The 20,686-nt window shown below is 37.6% G+C and overlaps 1 protein-coding gene across 1 annotated transcript in view; it reads right to left on the reverse strand.

Annotated features, from left to right (window-relative positions):
- The window catches only part of eIF3d1 (eukaryotic translation initiation factor 3 subunit d1), a 63,481-nt gene that overhangs the window by 41,398 nt on the left and 1,397 nt on the right, over positions 1-20,686 (reverse strand). Inside the window, exon 2 of the mRNA XM_089106506.1 lies at positions 5,318-5,463. Coding sequence (XP_088962632.1) covers positions 5,318-5,463 — 146 coding nt within the window. The remainder of the gene's footprint in view (positions 1-5,317; positions 5,464-20,686) is intronic.

Below are 20,686 nucleotides of genomic sequence, written 5' to 3' on the forward strand. Positions count from 1 at the left end.
CTTGTTCATATAAATAAAACATGCCAAACATAGTCTAAATTTTGAGGGCCCTGGATGGCGTCCTAGAACCTATACCCAGAACCTATATTTCAAACACAAATTTTCACACGTATAAAAATACATGAATAAAAGCTGTTTTACCATAAAAACTTTTAAGTACCAAGGACGGTGAAAATAAAACAAAATTGTTTGAAATAGTTTAATTGGAAAGTTACACAACCATAGGGCTTATATATATTCAATTTTATATAGTGTTATATAATTCAATTTTTGATGAAAAAAGACCTTCGACTGCAGTTATGCAGTATTAGCAGGTACCAGATTTAAAAAAGAAACATGGGTAAAAAATCAGCCATGATAAGAACATATTCCATTACCAGCTTAAGAAAGTGTAGCTTTTCTTTTAGGGGATAGTCGTCTTTGAGAGTCAATGCATAGCTATCTATTGATTGTTAATGTTTGAGTTCTTGCAGACAAACAGTTTTGTCAAATTTAACCAATTAGTTTTACTTATTTTCTGTCATGGTTCACCTTTTGCAGAACTGATGGAAATATAGTACTTTCCTAAAAAGCTCATAATATTAGAGTTTATGCACAACAAGGTGTTATTAAAATTTTCGATTTTTTTTTCGAAAATTTTATGCTTATTTAACTTTCGTGGTTTAATATGGCGAATCTTTCAAAAATGAGAAAATAAACTGAAAACATCACAATATTGAAACAACCAACAGAAAAATCTTAGAAAGTCACGGTTTTCATGTTCAAGCATGCAAAATGTTCCAAACCTGCCAATAGCAGAACTTGAACAAACTTCTAAAAACTGCTGACTCTTTAGCAGCACAACTTGTGTTTTGACAGCTTTTATTTGAGAAAAAAGTATTTTTATATGTAAAAATGGTATTTTCAGACAGAATCTGCCAACAAAGCTGAAAACTGCCAAGTAGCATGTTACTTTGCTATGGCACTTTTTGCATACCTGTTCATGTTTGATTAGACCTAAGACAGATCCTGGGGGGTAAAATATTTTATTTTTGTGTCCTTTGGTACTTTAAGACTTTTATTCTTGATCTTCTTTAAAATTCTGAAAATTTGAAATATGCCCTTTAGGTTTAGGCACAGGAACCAGCATTATAGGCCGAGACATTACTACCATCAATTGAAGATTCCTATATCACTTATTGCTTTTATTAGTTACTCCTTTTTGCAAAATTTCGAAGCCACCATTTTTAGCTTGATGGTAAAGATGCTAAAGAGACCATTATTACTGTCATCATATTTATTTTTATCAGCCTGCAGACATCTTTGGAATATAGTTAGGGAGACCCAATAACAAGTAGGCCTGCAAGTTCTTAATGGCAAATGAAGAGATAAATGGATCCCCTTCAGGCATCTGCAGGACCCGTAATCATATGGAGAAAACTAACTAAACTAACTAACAACTCATCGCAGCACCAAGCCGCCTGAGGCCAACACAGCTACGCACGCTCCTCCTCCACCCCAATCTATTCAAAGCCTCCCTTTTTACACCCGCCCACGAAGTTCCCATTTCCTTTAAATCTTTCTTTATGACGTCCTCCCAACCCAGACGGGGACGACCTGCTTTCCGTTTAGCCCTATATGGTTGGTCGAAAAGAACAATCTTCGGCAATCTGTCACCCTTCATCTGCACAACATGCCCCAACCACCTCAACCTTTCTTTCATTATAGACTTAGAAAGCGGTATTGAACCACATTTTTCGTATAGCCTATTGTTTGAAATACGGTCATTCAGCCGGGTACCCAGAACAATCCTTAAGCAATTTCTCTGGAAAACGTCTAGCAAATCTTCATCCGCTTTTCGGAGCGTCCATGCTTCAGAGCCATATTTGACCACTGTCATCACTGTAGCTTCTAAGATTCTAATCTTGGTTTGCAGACTTATCTTCCTATTCTTCCAGACTTTTTTTAACTGTGAAAAAACACCATGAGCCTTGGCTATTCTATTTTTAACATCTTCACTGCTCCCACCATCTTTACTAATAATACTACCAAGATAAGTGAAACTGCCCACCTGATCAATGTTTTCATTACCCAGCATCACCTTTTCATCGTCACTTATTCCTAGCCTTAGTGACTTAGTCTTCCTAACATTAATTTTCAAACCAATACTAGCACCCTGAACTCGCAAAACCTCTAAAACTTCATTCATTTTGCTCACACTATCATCCAGGATGCTTAAATCATCAGCATAATCCAAGTCCAAGAGACTTTTTCCTTCCCATTTGATTCCGTGGTCTCCCATTGCCTTTCCTGTGCTCCTTAAGACAAAGTCCATCAAATGATCCATATAAAGGGGGATAGAACACAACCCTGCTTAACTCCTGATTTAATAGAAAATCAGCTGCTAACTTCATTTCCTACTTGAACCGCAGCAGTGTTATTCTTGTTCTTAGCACTAATCATTCTAATATATTTGTCTGGTATACCATACAAGGATAAAACCTTTACTAAAGCTCCTCTATCAACAGAATCGAACGCTTGCTCATAATCTATAAAACTGAGGACCAAAGGTGTTTGAAAACTCAGGCACTTCTCAATTATTAACCTAAGAGTGAAACTTTGGTCAACACATCCTCTACCTTTTCTAAAACCGCACTGCTCTTCTCTTAAAACTTTGTCTACGGCATCTCTCAGTCTAAAAAGTATCATATTACTAAGCAATTTGCTACCTACAGAGACCAGACTAATGCCTCGATAATTACCACACTCTCTTTTATCACCTTTCTTATAAAGTGGCTTAATTAAGGTTTTCCTAAAATCGTTAGGTACTTCCACTTTTTCAAAAATCATATTCATAATCTTCAATAACTTATTTCTAACCTCAGAGCCACCATATTTAAGAAACTCATTTACTACCCTATCAGCACCTGGAGCCTTATTATTCTTTAATCCTTTTAGTACTGTTTCTAATTCCTCCTCACAAAACAAATCTTCCTTCACATCCAAGGTATCACAAACTTTTTCAAATTCTCAAAATGTTCGGCCCATCTCGCTTTAGCTTTTTCCTTATCGCTAATTGCCACCCCATTCCTATCTTTAACTGGGACAAGTCCGGATTGACTACTACCTCTCAATTTGTTAACGTGCCAGTACAATATTTTACTATTATGCCGTCTAGCTGCATCTTCTAAATCCTCGGCAATTTTATCCATGGCCTGCACTTCACACCTCCTTAGTTCATATTTCAATGCTTTCTCCACTTTCTTTACATTTCTTTTGTTTTCATGTGATCTATCACTCAGATAATTCTTGTACAAGTCCTTTCTCCTTTCTATTAAACTTAAAGCTTTTTCACTAATATTCTTAGCTGCAGTTCTAGCTTTCTTCCCTAATACACCTTCAGCAACTTTACAAATTATTTTTCTAAAATTATTCCAACCATCTTCCACATTATCAAATGTTAAACTCTCAAGTTTAGTATTCAACTGTTCCTGGAAAGTTTCTCTCAAATTCTCATCCTGGAGTCTACTAACATCATAACTTCCCGGGAGGTAATTACCCTTCCGATATTTCAGATTTAAATTTACCCTTGACACTACTAGATGGTGATCTTTACTTTTAACATCAATAACAGCACTCCTATATACCCTAGTATCTTGTATTGATCCTGCCAGTCTTCGGTTTACTATAGCATAATCAATAAGGTTTGCTGTCTTACCATCACGTGAATACCATGTTAGCTTATGAGCCATTTTATGACCAAACACCGTATTGGTTATAACTAGATTGTTATACCTACAAAATTGCAAAAGTCTGTATCCATTACTGTTTTCTTTTCCTACACCAAATTTACCTACGCTGAGATACCGTCAATCCTTATTTCTACCAGCCAGGGCGTTGAAATCTCACAGCAATAACCTAATATTTCTACGAGGGACCTTGATTATTTGCTCCTGTAAAGGTTAATAAAATTCATATGAGTCACTAGTATCTCTATTAGTCGGCTATGTGAGGGAGTATACCACTCTAACTGATACCTTGAAATTTCTAGTCATAAAATGAGCAATTAGTATTCTATTAGTAATATCTTCCCAGCCTAAACAAGACTTAGCAGCTTCCTTATTCATCATGAGCCCTACTCCCTGTCTATGTAACCCGTCCTTCCTCCCTGAGTAAACAAATTCTATATCACCTAATTTCATGATTCCTACCCCTGGGATATGAGTTTCAGAAACTCCTAATAAATCCAGTTCAAATCGTTTGGATTCATCAGTCAAAATATCGATACGATAGTCATTTTTTAACGTTGTAACATTCCAAGTTCCAATTTTCATGTTCTTTAAATCATTGAAATTTTTTTCGCCTCAGGAAAAGCAAGAATCCCGGAGACAAGTGCTGGACGGTGATCACATATCGTCTCAAGTCTACACCGATGTGCTTAAGTCGGCTTAGAGCAGAACAGCAAGAAGTCCCTGGGACCTCCAAGAATGGAGGCTTTGTGCACTCCTGGGCTCATCTTGGTCACAACATGGTTTTCAGCGCTTGGCGATGTTCTTCTATCAACAAGAGTCGAAATCCTGCACAGACAATCTCAAGTCTATTACCTCCGACTCATTATATATTCATGCCTACAAATATTATGCTACTACGGGGAGGCAACCCGTAATAGATAAATTAGCTAGGAAGAGGTTTTTCAGCCCAAAGACGCCCATCAAAACATACCAATCCCAGAAGAATTGTCCATTAGTCAGATCCCGTGCGAATGCTGTGTCGTTTACTAGGCTATAATTTCCTCGAGGGGCGCCACTCCTCAAGTGGGAATAGCTGGACAAAGCCAAGTTGAGGCCAAAACAGCAGTACAAAAGCATGTTAGTTTTTTTTTAACTAAGTTTAATCATGCATTTTCCCTCGTCAAACAGCCCAAACCTGCACTAGTGTACAAAGTTTGAAGCACCAACTTTGTTCACTGCAGTTGCAAAACTGCACTCTGCCAAGACAATATGATTAGAATGGACTGACCAAACTAAGAAAGGACGATGGGTAGCATTATACATTTCTAGGAGACAAATATTGAGGGGGTAACCTGCTTCCCCTCTCCAAAATATCATGATCTTTACATTTTTCTTACAATTCCCTATTTTGTTCACATAAAATTGGTTTCTTTTCCTTTTGTCGAATTTTTCCCCAACCCATATAAATATATATTTATGGGCTTGCTTGCTATGCAAGTTAGACAGGCGTTGGTTCTCAAAATATAATTGCTCAAAACAGACAATAAATTATTCCAACTCTGAAAAAGTCCACAAAATACATAATTAAGATATAAGAAAAAACTTACCTTTCCTAATCTATCACCTTTTGAAAATGGTTGATATGGCATATCTCTATACTGTTCTGGTATGGTATTTGGCCCCCATCCATTTGGTGTGTCATGAACAACAGACAAGGAAAACTTTGGAACTGAATTCTCTTCCATATCAGTATCTGAAAAAAAATACTATATACATGCTGGAAACAAAAACAAGTTTAAAAAAAAAAAGAATATATAATAAATAGCATATTACTGGCATTGAGAGCATTTACTCAAATAAGCCTGGAATTAGGGGGTGGGTCTGAATTCTCCCACTTTACCTACTAAAACAACTGTAAAGATATCCACAGACATTGTAGGTCTAATTTGTAAAAACAAATTCATTGATAATGCAGAACTTTACATCTACAGAATAAAACTTCAAAATTGGGAACACAGCATCCCATAGCAATTTCATATTCTAATAATTTGTCTTAAGACACATACAAAGCAGAAAAATTTACCTTTGGTATATACACAATTAAATTACCAGTCAGTCCTATAAAATTACTTGAAGTAGACTTGTTTACTACATAATTTTGAAAATTAAGTAATTTTGTTATATTAACTATATAAATACTGAGTACACAAAAATTATACTAAGTCCTATAATTTGTGCTTTAAATTAGAGCTTATATCAAGCTGAGACTAAATATTTCCAGAAGAAATACAAGATATCAATATCTTATTAAATCAATAACTGATAGTTTCATTAATTAATCCCCCCCCCCAGATTTTGAAAATGCCTTTTTCTTGCATTTTCATTGAATACAATCAAATGGATCCTGACACTTTAAATTTTGGAAAATACCTGTTTATGTTTACATTTAAATATATCAATTGTTTTCAGTGAAAATACGTAAATGTGAGACTGTTTACAAAACCAAAATGGGTACAAGAGGAATAGATTACTCTAATTTTAATTTTAGCGCAGTAGCCCAAAACCACAAAAGATTACTTACCTTCATTACAGTTTGAATTAGGTATAACATACACAAGTTAATTTGAGCATAATACAGTGCTTCTGTATGTTCTGATGCTCACATCTTTTTTTGAGTTCACATTAAAAAAAAAATTTTCTTTTCATTCTGTTGGCATTGGAACCCACCAGAATATTTCTATTTGAATATTACCTTTTGACTTTTCTGGAAAATTGATTGGGTCAAGACATATTGTCCAAAATACATTATCCCCACATTTAGGGAATTTGGCCAGACGTTAGTTTTTTTTTTCATATGAATGTACTATTAACCTTGCTTACGCCCAAATTACTGCTACTAAAGGGTGTTCAAAAAATATTGAATATAGCTTCATTTCTATGACAAATTATTACTATTTGTACAACTTAACTTCATACTTATGTTATAAATGTTACACATTAAGATGGAAGTAAATTTAATGAAAATACGATTAAATAAATAAAAAAATAAAATAATAAATTGAAATAAAAAAATAAATGAAATAAGATGGAAATAACTTTCTATGAGAATAAGTCATTTGAAACTACCTTATTATTTTTTTGATAATTTCTGAGAAATTTTAATCAAATAGCACAACTAGATCACAAATAGCAGTCTTTTACTTGCAGAAACAATTCAAACAAATCAAAGTATGAACAAAAAAAGACATTGACATTATTAATTGTAAATGACTGCTATAAGTGTCATTTCAACTACAAGAAGTTTGTCTCACAGGCAAATAATATCCTTGGCCTACTTAAAAGAGCAATATCTAGCAAATTGTTCAATTAATGTCAAACTAATAAACAATACTTGACAAACAATTTACAGCCTTCTTTGTTTTACTCAACCTAACTTATGAAAACTGGAATTCCTCAGAACAGGGGTTGGCAACCTATGACCCACACATCACTGAGTAACTGATTTCAAGTAACTCACTTTATATCCAAAATCATACAATATATAAAAATATATTATAAAATAAACACAAAACGAATATTTTCAGAATAAAGAATATTTTAGCAATTTCAACAGAACACAATCCCTAGACTAACATTTCAACTTTTACTGACTGAAGAAAAACTGCCTATGATTAGCCTACTTAACAAACAACTATTTTATTAATTTAGGATCAAAAATACCCTGTACTTAAATTACCTCACCAAAACTATACCCATAAATTACCCCACTTTCCTGAATGGCAAAATACTTTCAAAGTATTGGTGAAACAATAATTTAATTGGAACTGGTACCAAGCAAACAATTCCAAGGTGATTCCACTGATAAACTAGATTCTTGAAACAACATTGAGAATTATCAGAGGTAAGTAGAGCTTCTGGAGGGGGTGCAAAGGAGAGCCATAAAGGCAGTAACAAGGATGAGAGACAAGCAATATGATGAATGCTTGAAGGAGCTGAAATTACCTACACTGATTTATTGATGACAAAGAGTTGATTAAGCTTATGACATATAAACTTACTTCATAAGAAACACACCTAATTCATTTTTCAATTTTCCAAAATACACTGACAGGAGGAGACATTCAAAGAAGCTGTTCAAGCCATCTGTCAAAACTCAACACTGACAACAATTTTTCTCCTGCCATGTAGTAAACCACTGGAATAGTTTTCAAATACATGTTTTTGTGAGGTTGTACAAGGCCCTTGTCAGTGCAGTGCTTGATTTTGGAATGTGCAAAGCATCACTAGGATACACGGGTGCCATGCTGCTTCTGGAAGGGATGCAAAGGAGAGCTACAAAGATGAGAGACAAGCCTTATGATGAACACTTGAAAGAACTGAAATTATCTGCACTGGTTTGATGACAACAAAGAGCTAATCTCCTTATGATATACAAGACCCCCCCCCCCAATTTGTCAACTTCTCAAAATGTTGGCACAGACAGAAGGGGCCATTCTAAGAAGCTGTTCAAGCCACCTGTCTAAACTCGACAGTTTTTTCTCCAGCCATGTAATAAACCACTTAGTCTCTCAAATACAACAGTCTCAGCACCCAATGATGAAGCTTTCAAGAAGTTATTAGATGTCAAATGGAATTACGTTCCCTGGAAGTACCAGTGGGATGCGTTTGATGTTTAATCATTCATATCATTAAGTATGGAGCAATTCAAAGATCAAGAAGGATCTCAATATGCTCTGAAGTGCAAATTAAGTTAATTAAGGTAACAAAGACGTTTGTAAAACCAGTTTAATAAATACTGGACTGTTGAACAACAAAATTTAGAAACCCAGCACATAGATGTCATTTGAGGGGGGACAGTTGCTCACAGCCCATAATTAAGAATATATCATAGGTTATTAAGTAAACTTAAAAAGGATAATTTGTGAGAAACTGGTTTGTGTGTTGCTAGGTTCATTCCTTTTGGCTGAAATAAAAAAATTGGACTATGTTAAGAGGTAGGTTACATTTTAAATTAACTTTTTATTGAATTGACATCTATACAGCAAAAATTATTATAGTACTAGTTTTGTTTGAGTCAAATTATTAGTGATTATTAATGCACAATGAAGATATTTAAATGGCTATCTCTAAATTTTGATTGGATGTGTTTGGGGAAATGGTGGGCATGGAAGGGGTGTTAGTTGCCTTCCAATCACTTTTTACTATTAAAAAGAACACTAGGCATTTAAATTTCCATTCAAATGAGCCCTTTTTGAAGTGTTTTACAACAACACTTTCTATAAAAATCTTATATACCCCCAGGACATAACTTACAACCCTTGCCCTGAGTACTGTGGGGAGGGGGGGGGGGGGTTGTCATGCTCAAAGGCCTAATTTCCAGAATTTTCAACTAGGCTATGTTGAACAAAATGGCTATCTCAAAATTTTGATTGAATGTGTTTGGGGAAAAGGTGGCCGTGAGAGGGGGGTTAGTTCCCATTAAATCACTTTTGATTATTTAAAAGGGGCACTAACCCTTTGAATTTCCAATCAAATGAGCCCTTTTTGAAGTTTCTACAACAGAGCTTTCTATAAAAAGCTTATACGCACCAAGGGCATAACTTACAACCCTTGCCCTGAGGGCTGTGGGGGGAGTGTCCTCCTGAAAAACATAATTTCTCTCTGGAAATCAACTTTGTAGAACAAAATAGCTATCTCAAAATTTTGATGGGTGGAGTGATGAGGATGTGTTTGGGGAAATGGTGGGCGTAGAAAGGGTGTTAGTTACCTTCTGATCACTTTTTACCCTTAAAAAGGCCACTAGAACTCTCTATTTCCAATCGATTGAGCCCCCTTTGAAGTTTATATGACGACCCCTTCCATATGAAGTGCCTCTGGGAAAAAAACCTCTGACTTGGTTACAGATGAGGATGATGGATTTCTGAATATCTGTAGATACTTTTTGGAGAGTCAAAGGGGTGAAAGGACTAAAAGTGACAGTTCATATACCCTGCATATAAGATTTTGGAACCGGAACTGGTTTGATATGGTAAGATTGCATCTACAACAGCTAAGAGGGTATGATGATGGAACTTTAGCTGGGAGTCAACCTTGATTACAAGGTTATGCTCCTCTTCTGTTGGTGTCAGTCTGGAGCAGTTGCTGGGTCTGGTTTAAGCCATGAGTAGGCTAATGCTGCTTAGTTGGTTGGCCCCAGGTGGGGCCAACCAGTATTATTATGGCCATGCTACCCAGGTCTTCCTAGAGGAAGGTTCACGCTCCAGCAGTATCAGCTACTCCTGCAAGCTTAGAGTCATCAGCACAAAAGGTTATTTGATTTTAATTTTTGCAATTGGGATATATTTCCAGAACATGGGCTATTTGGGAAACTAATCTTGGACATTATGCAGATAATTTTAGAAAGGACTAGGCTAGTTGAAATTGGCTGACTATAATCTTTGAAAAACTTTTTTCTATATTTAAGCTTAAATAAAGGTTATCCTTATAGCTGATTCTATTCAGATACAAATGGTGAAATTATAGTTGAGAGGCTTCTTGCTACCTTGGAAAGTAGTGAGTGAAACTTCCAGGAATCAATCAAGGGTCAAAAACAAACCCCTTATCTAGAATTTTACCATGAAATCATTTTGTTTCATAACACTTTTTGGGGATTAAATTTGTCTTTAAATAAGCCTGTTTGTGAATATGCTTTGTTTTATTTTTAAGATCCCATATCCACACTTTAGTTAGTATTTTCTAAGTTTAGGCTTAAGAATAGAGTATGTGTCCATGAATAGGCTCCATTGTTGACTATAAGTTCATTTAAAAAAATTAGCATCATATAGGACTACAACTAAAATAGCCTTTTCAAACTAATGGCATACTTATTAAGAAAATTTAGGCAAATCTAAAGGTGAAATAATCCAATTTCTAGATTGCATAATAAAGTTTTTACAGTGGTTTAACTATTAAGGTGATGATTGGCAGTCTAAAAAATTCAGCTGCTGCAAGCCAATAGTGGTAAGGGAGGCTTCTCGAGTTGTATGGCATTTTGGTCACAAGCCACTGGACACTTTTTAGGAGCTGTTTGTCTCCAGTGCTGGTTGTACTATAGAGCAGTACAGCTTTTTGATAACATGTTGGTTGCAGCTGACAAACGTTCTATTGATAATGCTAAGATGTCTCCCTGCATTTGCAGCAGCTAAGAGGGTATGCTGATGTATCTTCAGCTGGGATTTGACTAAAACACCAAGATCATGCTCTTCACCTGCTGGTGTTAGGATGGGGAATCTGCCAAGACCAGGGCTATCCAGTGTGTAATGTATGCCTCCCATAATTTTAGAGGGGATAGAGGTCAAATAGATAGGTTTGTAGGTTTTGGCATTGGGGACATTACTGTTATTTAAAGATGTTGGCTATCTGATTTGTCATTTCTTTCAGGAGCCTTGGATGGATTCCACCAGGACCTCTTGCTTTAGTTATATTAATCTTAGATAACTGTTGATGAGCCTCTTCAGCAGTGATTGTCACCTTGGGCATGGGAATAGTGACATCCTTGGGGGTAAGTCTGGAAGTTGCCCATAGGAGGTCTTCCTCACAAACATTTGTTGAAAAGAATTTGTTAAGTTCATTTGCTACTTCAGTTGGGAGCCTTATATTCTCAGCACTTAATAAGGTAATCTCTGATATGAAGAGTCTTGCTAGTTTTTTGGAGAATGCATTTCCCCAAAAGACTTTTAGATTGTCTTTGCTATGATTTGCTAGTTTCTTTCCATACTCAGTGTAGATCTGACAAAAGTTGTCACCCAATTTCTAGCTATTTATACTTGGTAAAATCCTCCTCTGTTTGAGTTTCCTTGTATCTAGCTCACCTAATATCCAATATATTTTTTATGATATCTGATAATGACCCCCATACTGGCCCAATAATATCAGTTGACCAATATATTGGTCAGGTCCTAGTTAACAGACCATAAATGGAAATTATCAATCAGGGATGACAAAAATGGGGAGCTAAATGTGGAACATCCAATAACCTCAACCCAATTAACTTCAGGCATAATAAAACCTCCAGTGATTACCAGTTTATCACCTCTTAAAGAATTAGCATTCAAAATTAGATTAGCAAGGGCAAAAAATGAAAAAACAAGTTTTTTTTAACTGAAACTAAAGGGAAACATAACTATAAACAATCAGAAATGATTCAAAACTGCATATGAGGGGGGGCTCCTCAGCCCACTGCTCTTTATGCTGAAGTTTGACTTTTTGTCATGATTCTTTAAGAAACACTGCTCAAACACAAGGGCCATTGAAATTGTATAAGAAGTTTTTAAAAAGACCTTCAAGACTTTAGTGTAAAGAGCAAGCAATTGCAGAGGGGGCAGCCTCCCCCCATGTAAAAAACAGAATCCATTTGTTCATTTTCAGTTTAAATGTTGATCCTTATTTTTAGTCTGACAGTTTTTTATTTATTCCTTCACAAGAGCCATATCTCTAGGATGTTACTAAAAACAATAGATTTGGAGAAATTCTAGTTTAGGGGTTTTTTTCCAAAGTGGGAAAGTAGTTGTTACATAAATGAAACTAAAGAATATATGTAGAGCTTCAAAGATGTCCTGGGAGATATTTTGAAGCATCTCTCTCTACTCCTTTTTTCTCCAGCAGACACTGACCTTTGATGACCTTTAACAATCTGGATTATGGAAGTGAAACCTTACAAAATAGATCTTTTGCCCAAATAATGCACAAGAAAAGTGTTTTGAGCCCTATATCTTTGCTTATCCTAATTTACAGGCTTAAAAGATCTGTAAATCTATTTCTTAAAATTGGAGGAAATGCTTTATATGGCTTGAAATTAAAAAAAAAAAAAAAAGGAATTGCATTTAAAAAAAAAGAAGTCTTTTCAGTCTTTTTGCATTTTCAAAAAGTTAATAATATGCAGCAAGGATTTTGCCAAGAGAACTAACTGGAGAGAAGGATACATGTCTTACTTCATGATATACAGAATAAGGGAGATGTGAGTACCCTGGGACATGTTCAAGTTTACAGCAGAAATCTGGAAAATGCTTTGGTCAAATTACTTGATTTTGCTAGCTTAAATGGAACTGAATGGTCTTTGTCCCAGATTTTTTTGCAGATTATTCCCTTGATATTGTCGTCTTTGGTGTCCCCCCTCAGACAAGTGATGAACTGTACATCAAGAGATACCTTGCAAGTGATTATGGGCTGCCAAATGTGAGCATCTCAAATGTCCATCGTCTGAGTAATCTGCAAACCCAAGGACAAGCTGCAACCACCAGCACCGGAAACAAGCCTGTTCCTATAATGTTCTCGGTCCCTGATTTTAAGACTAAGAAACAAATCCTTCAAAAGTCTTATGAAAGAAAAGGGTCAGATACGATCCAGTTCCGTAATGATGTCTTGAAGACTGACTGCGAGAAAAGAGCAAAGTTATACAAGGAGTTGCGGGCTAGACGAGCACAAGGCGAAACCAATTTGGTTATCTGAGGCAACACTATAGTTCCAAAAAACGTGCCGACTCATGCAGTCCTGCCGGCTGCAATGGAACCCTAAAAGATATACCAAGTGAAGTAACTTCTGTAAATAGTCAGATAGGTGGTAGTGATTTTTGAAGTACAGTTTATACAAGTGATAATAATAGTGATGCAAACCCAGAGACTTCTATGTCTTCTTATGGACTTAGTACAGATGCAAGCAACAGTTATTGCAAGAAAATTACTGGACTTAGTGTGGTGTTTAGCTATGTTGATTGCCTAGCCTCGAAATTTCAGGAGGTCAGATGTGTCCTCTCCGCAAATGAGGCTGATATTTATGCGTTCTGTGAGATTAAACCAAAGCGAACCTCCCTACCCCTGATAGAATCCCAGATACAGACTGATGACAAACTTATTGACGGATGGTGGCAGAGGAATAGCCATTTATGTACAAGAAACGATTCAGGTAGGCACTATTGATATTAAGTCAGAATATGAGCCATGTGTAAAACAAATTTTTATATCTATTAACCTACCTGGGGGTCCCATTATACTAGGTTGTTTTTACAGAAGTCCCACCTTGAAGAGTCTGGAGGACTCACTCTTAGCTATATACTGGTCTATTGATGGTGCTTCTCAAAAGTGTAAGAATCTAGTCATAATTGGCAACTTTAACTTACCTATGATTGAGTGGACTGAGGGGTACGGCCACACGAGTAACGTGGTTACGCAGTCTTTTCTTGACTGCTTAGAAGCACACTTGCTGTTCCAGGCAGTGACATTCCTGACCAGATATTGAGAGGGACAGAATCCTTCACTCCTTGATCTCGTTTTGGTAAATGATCCTGAGTCACTCATTGATATAGAATTGCAACCCCCATTTGGAAATAGTGATCACATAGCTATAAAATGCCAATTTCGATTGTACCCACAGACATCAAATCTAACCAGACATGTGTATACAAACTACAATCAAATCAGGCGTGAACTCTGTCAGTGCAATTGGTCATTTGTCAAACAATGGAGGTAGAGGACACGTGGGAGAAAATGAAAAATATGTTGTTAGACACTGTCAGTAGAAATACAACTACCACATGGAGGCAAAAACCAAAAACTCTTCCCTTTATGACCAGAGAAATGAAAACTGCAAGGAACAAGAAGAAGAAACTGTCCAAGCTCATAAATCAGGACCCCCACAGAATGGATTACCTGGTAAAGTTCAAAGCTGCAAGGAATAAAGTTCAAGCCCTGTCCAGAGAACTGATAGATAAATACAAGGAGGCCATCACAGCAACCTCAAAAACCAATCCCAAGAAGTTCTGGAAATATGCCTCAGCACATAAGCCTGGTAGACACACGGTTTTGGAGCTGGTTTGTAATGGAGCACAGTCAAACAACCACCAAGAAATTGCTGATGCCTTGAACCTCCAATTTACATCAGTTTTCACACCCGCAGACAAAGCCCCCCTGCCAACCCCACCATGCTACAAAATCACCACTCAAATGTCACCAATAAGAGTAGATCAGGCTGAGCTCAAATCTTGGCTTAAAAAGCTTAATCCAAATAAGTCTGTTGGGCCTGATGGCATACATCCACAACTCTTAAAGGAAGCTCATTCCCAACTAGCAATGCCCCTCTCAAGACTCTTCCAGAAATCTATTGACACTAAAGTCATACCAATGGACTGGAAAGTAGCCCATATCTTGCCAATACATAAAGGAGGAGACAAGAGCAAAGCTTGCAGTTATCGGCCAATCAGTATTACGTCTGCTGTTGGGAAAATCCTAGAAGGTATTGTCAACACTGCCGTTCTTAGACATTTGATCACAAATAACCTTCTATCGAAACAACAACATGGTTTCTGACCAGGCAGATCAGTCGAAACCAATCTGATTGACTCGTATAATTTCATAACTGAGCTCCTCGACCAAGGTCTCCCAGTGGATATGATCTTGCTAGACTTTGCTAAAGCCTTTGATAAAGTCTGCCATCAAAGGCTTCATTTGAAACTGAAGGCAATTGGAATTCAAGAGGGAGTGGTGGACTGGATCACGTCTTTCCTAAAGGGAAGAAAGCAGCAGGTCAGAGTTTTTGGTGAAGGTGGCAGAGCTTACTACTCCAAAATAGCTGAGGTCTTAAGCGGGGTTCCTCAAGGAACAGTTTTGGGACCTACACTCTTCAATGTATATATTAATGACGCTCCAAGAACTGTTACAAGCAAGCTTAGCCTGTACGCCGACAACTCAAAGCTCATTGGTCCTGTCGGAACTCAGCAAGGTGTGACCTCAATACAGTCAGATCTTGACAGCTTTGGCGAATGGGCCAAGACATGGAGGCTCAAGTTTAATGTCAAAAAGTGCAAGGTTCTCCATTTTGGAAGAAATAACCCACAATGGCAATACTTGATGTCAGCAAATGCCGGTGTGAGACAGCCACTCTCTGAGAGTCCCTCTGAAAGAGATCTGGGGGTCGTTGTAGACGAAGACCTTAATTTCAACTGCCACACCCGAGCTGCAGTAGCAAAGGCGAACCAAACTCTCGGTCTCATCAAACGTACAATGACAAGTAGATCCCCTGCAATAATCACAAAACTTTACAAGAGCCTGGTGAGACCAAGATTAGAATTTGGAATGTGTGTCACCACGCCAATTAATAAAACAGACCAGATGGCTCTCGAGTCTGTCCAAAGACGGGCGTCAAAATGTGTAAAGGGGCTCAGAGACAAAGAGTATGAATGCCGACTGCAGTGCCTCAAGCTACCAACTCTGACATACCGTCGGCAAAGAGGTGATATGATAATGACCTACAAACTGCTCAAGTCTGACAACAAGGACCTCTTTCAGCCTGCCCAGTTGTCAAGAACCAGGGGTCATTCAGCGAAGCTTTTTCGGAAGCATGCTAATACAAGGAAGAGGAACCATTTCTTCTCCAACCGCATCATAAGCCTCTGGAAAGATCTGAGCAAAACAACAGTGAGTTCACCATCCGTTGACAGTTTCAAAGCCAATCTCGATAAGGAATGGGAGACCAAACTATGGCTCATGCAATGTGATGAAGCTGATGTTCTGCAGCCCTATCATCACTAACTGGCGTACACTGGACTCGTCAATATCGCTAGCAAGTGCGATTTAAGGTAATTTAATGTAATAAACTTTTTTGATATCAACAATTTTCCTAACCCACTTCTTTTGTCCCAGATTACCCAGGCCCCTGGGTACTCAAAACACAGAACTCTTTTTACCAAATATCATTTATTAAAAACCTACAATCTACTCCAATTGCAATAAACATATTAAACAGAAGCTTGTAACATTATTCACTCAAAAGCTTAGTGCAAAAGGTTGACATCAAAGGTCAATGCTTTTGCTGCAAGTTCTGTGTCATGACTCAGATTAGGTTCTGGCAGGCATCAAGCAATTTTGTTTGTCATCATGAAAGTCTTATCCTTTCTCTCTTTAAATATGAACTTCCAAGTAGAGAGCTTTTGTTCCCAGAAGTTCACATTATATCCTTCCATTTGATCCTCCAGACCATACTGGCATAATACTTGTAACTTTTACAAGATCACCATGCTTTATCTTCTTGGTAGGCCTATTCCAGCTCACTCAAGTGTAATGAATCATCAGTGTCAGCACAGAGATTAACAGAATCAGTATAAAATTCTTGCCAGACATCTGGATTGAATTCCCAGTTTAAAAAAGTCACTCATAATGTTCAATGGCATGAAAGCTTTTGGGAAAGCAGCCCCAAGAAGTTTAGAGATCTTGTATTCCATGAATGGTCTCCCAGGATGATTTCTAAGCAAGTTTTCAATAGCTTGGTAAAAGTAACTTGTTAATGGTGAATAGATGTTTACATCATGGGGCTGTAGCTTATTTGATGTGAGTGGAGGGAATGTAAGAATTTGCAAGCCCATCTCCTTTGCAGCTGAAAATAAGTCATAGCTCATGTGACTATCATTTTTATCCATGAGCAGAAGAGCTGGTTGCTCAGGGGAGCATGGTACATACCTTTTGAAGGAGCTAAAGTAGCCAAGAAATAGTTCTGTCATCATCCATGCATTTCACTAGTAACAGCCTTTGTTCCTGGTGGAGCTTTCCACTAAGATAAGGTGCAGGGGAATAGGTGCAGGGGAGCACCATCACAAGTCCTTCCAAAGATAAGGTGCAGGGGAATAAAGCTCCACATCACATTGAGAGTTCTGACTATTGGGTCCCTTGTTCCTTCAATATTGTAGCTCCAAGCTGCTTGGTCCCATTAGGGCTCAGAACCTTCAGGCATTTCTGTTGAACATTCAATAAGCCTGTTTCATCCATTTTGTAAATGTGGTCAGCTGGGAAATAATACTCTGAGTATAGCTTGTCCAGCTGTTCATGGCGAATGGGCCAAGATATGGAGGCTCAAGTTTAATGTCAAAAAGTGCAAGGTTCTCCATTTTGGAAGAAATAACCCACAATGGCAATACTTGATGTCAGCAAATGCCGGTGTGAGACAGCCACTCTCTGAGAGTCCCTCTGAAAGAGATCTAGGGGTTGTTGTAGACAAAGACCTTAATTTCAACTGCCACACCCAAGCTGCAGTAGCAAAGGCAAACCAAACTCTTAGTCTCATCAAACGTACAATGACAAGTAGATCCCCTGCAATAATCACAAAACTTTACAAGAGCCTGGTGAGACCAAGATTAGAATTTAGAATGTGTGTCGCCATGCCAATTAATAAAACAGACCAGATGGCTCTCGAGTCTGTCCAAAGACGGGCGTCAAAATGCGTAAAGGGGCTCAGAGACAAAGAGTATGAATGCCGACTGCAGAGCCTCAAGCTACCAACTCTGACATACCGTCGGCAAAGAGGTGATATGATAATGACCTACAAACTGCTCAAGTCTGACAACAAGGACCTCTTTCAGCCTGCCCAGTTGTCAAGAACCAGGGGTCATTCAGCAAAGCTTTTTCGGAAGCGTGCTAATACAAGGAAGAGGAACCATTTCTTCTCCAACCGCATCATCAGCCTCTGGAACAATCTGAGCAAAACGACAGTGAGTTCACCATCTGTTGACAGTTTCAAAGCCAATCTCGACAAGGAATGGGAAACCAAACTATGGCTCATGCAATGGGATGAAGCTGATGTCCCGCAGCCCTATCATCACTAACTGGCGTACACTGGACTCGTCCATATCGCTAGCAAGTGCGATTTAAGGTAATTTTAAGGTAATAAACGTTTTTGATATCAACAATTTTCCTAACCCACTTCTTTTGTCCCAGATTACCCAGGCCCCTGGGTACTCAAAACACAGAACTCTTTTTACCAAATATCATTTATTAAAAACCTACAATCTACTCCAATTGCAATAAACATATTAAACAGAAGCTTGTAACATTATTCACTCAAAAGCTTAGTGCAAAAGGTTGACATCAAAGGTCAATGCTTTTGCTGCAAGTTCTGTGTCATGACTCAGATTAGGTTCTGGCAGGCATCAAGCAATTTTGTTTGTCATCATGAAAGTCTTATCCTTTCTCTCTTTAAATATGAACTTCCAAGTAGAGAGCTTTTGTTCCCAGAAGTTCACATTATATCCTTCCATTTGATCCTCCAGACCATACTGGCATAATACTTGTAACTTTTACAAGATCACCATGCTTTATCTCCTTGGTAGGCCTACTCAAGCTCACTCAAGTGTAATGAATCATCAATGTCAGCACAGAGATTAACAGAATCAGTATAAAATTCTTGCCAGACATCTGGATTGAAGGGATAAATTCCCAGTTTAAAAAAGTCACTCATAATGTTCAATGGCATGAAAGCTTTTGGGAAAGCAGCCCCAAGAAGTTTAGAGATCTTGTATTCCATGAATGGTCTCCCAGGATGATTTCTAAGCAAGTTTTCAATAGCTTGGTAAAAGTAACTTGTTAATGGTGAATAGATGTTTACATCATGGGGCTGTAGCTTATTTGATGTGAGTGGAGGGACTGTAAGAATTTGCAAGCCCATCTCCTTTGCAGCTGAAAATAAGTCATAGCTCATGTGACTATCATTGTTATCCATGAGCAGAAGAGCTGGTTGCTCAGGGGAGCATGGTACATACCTTTTGAAGGAGCTAAAGTAGCCAAGAAATAGTTCTGTCATCATCCATGCATTTCACTAGTAACAGCCTTTGTTCCTGGTGGAGCTTTCCACTAAGCAAGTCCTTCCAAAGATAAGGTGCAGGGGAATAAAGCTCCACATCACATTGAGAGTTCTGACTATTGGGTCCCTTGTTCCTTCAATATTGTAGCTCCAAGCTGCTTGGTCCCATTAGGGCTCAGAACCTTCAGGCATTTCTGTTGAACATTCAATAAGCCTGTTTCATCCATTTTGTAAATGTGGTCAGCTGGGAAATAATACTCTGAGTATAGCTTGTCCAGCTGTTCATAGAATGTGGCAACTGCATCACAGCTAAAACCAAGATTACAATGAAGGCTACTGCTTTCTGGTCTGTGCAGGGAAATTCTAGAGTGTCTCTTCATGAACCTGTATACATGTCTTCTCCTGCTGCTTCATCATGACCCCATGATTTGGGGGATTTCACTTGGTTTGCCTTGGCCAATTTCTTTTTCTGTTTTTTTTTTATAAGTCTATAGTTTATTTGCAATGATAGCAGAAGACTTGAAGGAATGTTCCCTTTTAGAAGTGAATACTGTATTGTATCACAGCCAGGTGAGAAGCAAAATGCCATTTTTTCTTTCTCTAATGATACAGCAAATAGCTTACAGCACCAAAAAAATGTTGACTTTTTAACATTATACAGTGTAGCTACAGGTCTGAGTGGCATATCATCTTTCAAGTGGGGCAATTACAACAGCCTTCATGTTTTCTTCATCCTAGGTAAAGAGAGCGCATTCTGACAAAATTGAGAATGTTAGGGAAATGAAAGAAGCAGGGCAACTACATATACTGATTGAATTATATTCTTATGTATATCCCCTAATTCTATCTCACAGCTTGACCTTTGGCTGAAGTTGCCTAATGTAGATATGAGGGTACCCTGGGCAACAATGGATAAAGTGTCCCAGGAACACAAGTCCCAGATTACCCAAGCAGAAAACTTTTCATCAATTTTATATCACTAGATGGCAACATAAATCAATCAGATGACAGTGTTCTAGAGCCAAAAGAACACAGCTTCTGACAAAAACACACTCATTATCATACAACAAACAATTCAGACGTTATGTTTTGAAAACCAAATCCTCTTTCTTACTCAAAGAGCAAAAAAAATGGTAAAATATTATTTATAGCTATTTTTGGCTATCTTGGAAAGTTATTAGGCCTGTTTTTTAGCACTAAGATCTTGCATCTTTCTGCAAAGATTATTGTTTTTTAACTCATCTTTGTTCTAAGATCTTACAGCTCACTGATGTTAGCAAAAAGTGTGAAGACCACCACTGTTCTGCAATACAGAAGAATGATGAGAGAACTTTGATAATTGGTATTTATTTAGCCTTGGCCCCCTCATAAGGAGACAT

Source organism: Artemia sp. Qi Xiang Cuo, chromosome 20 (assembly GCF_049724085.1).
Source record: "Artemia sp. Qi Xiang Cuo chromosome 20, ASM4972408v1, whole genome shotgun sequence".
Lineage (NCBI taxonomy): Eukaryota > Metazoa > Arthropoda > Branchiopoda > Anostraca > Artemiidae > Artemia > Artemia sp. Qi Xiang Cuo.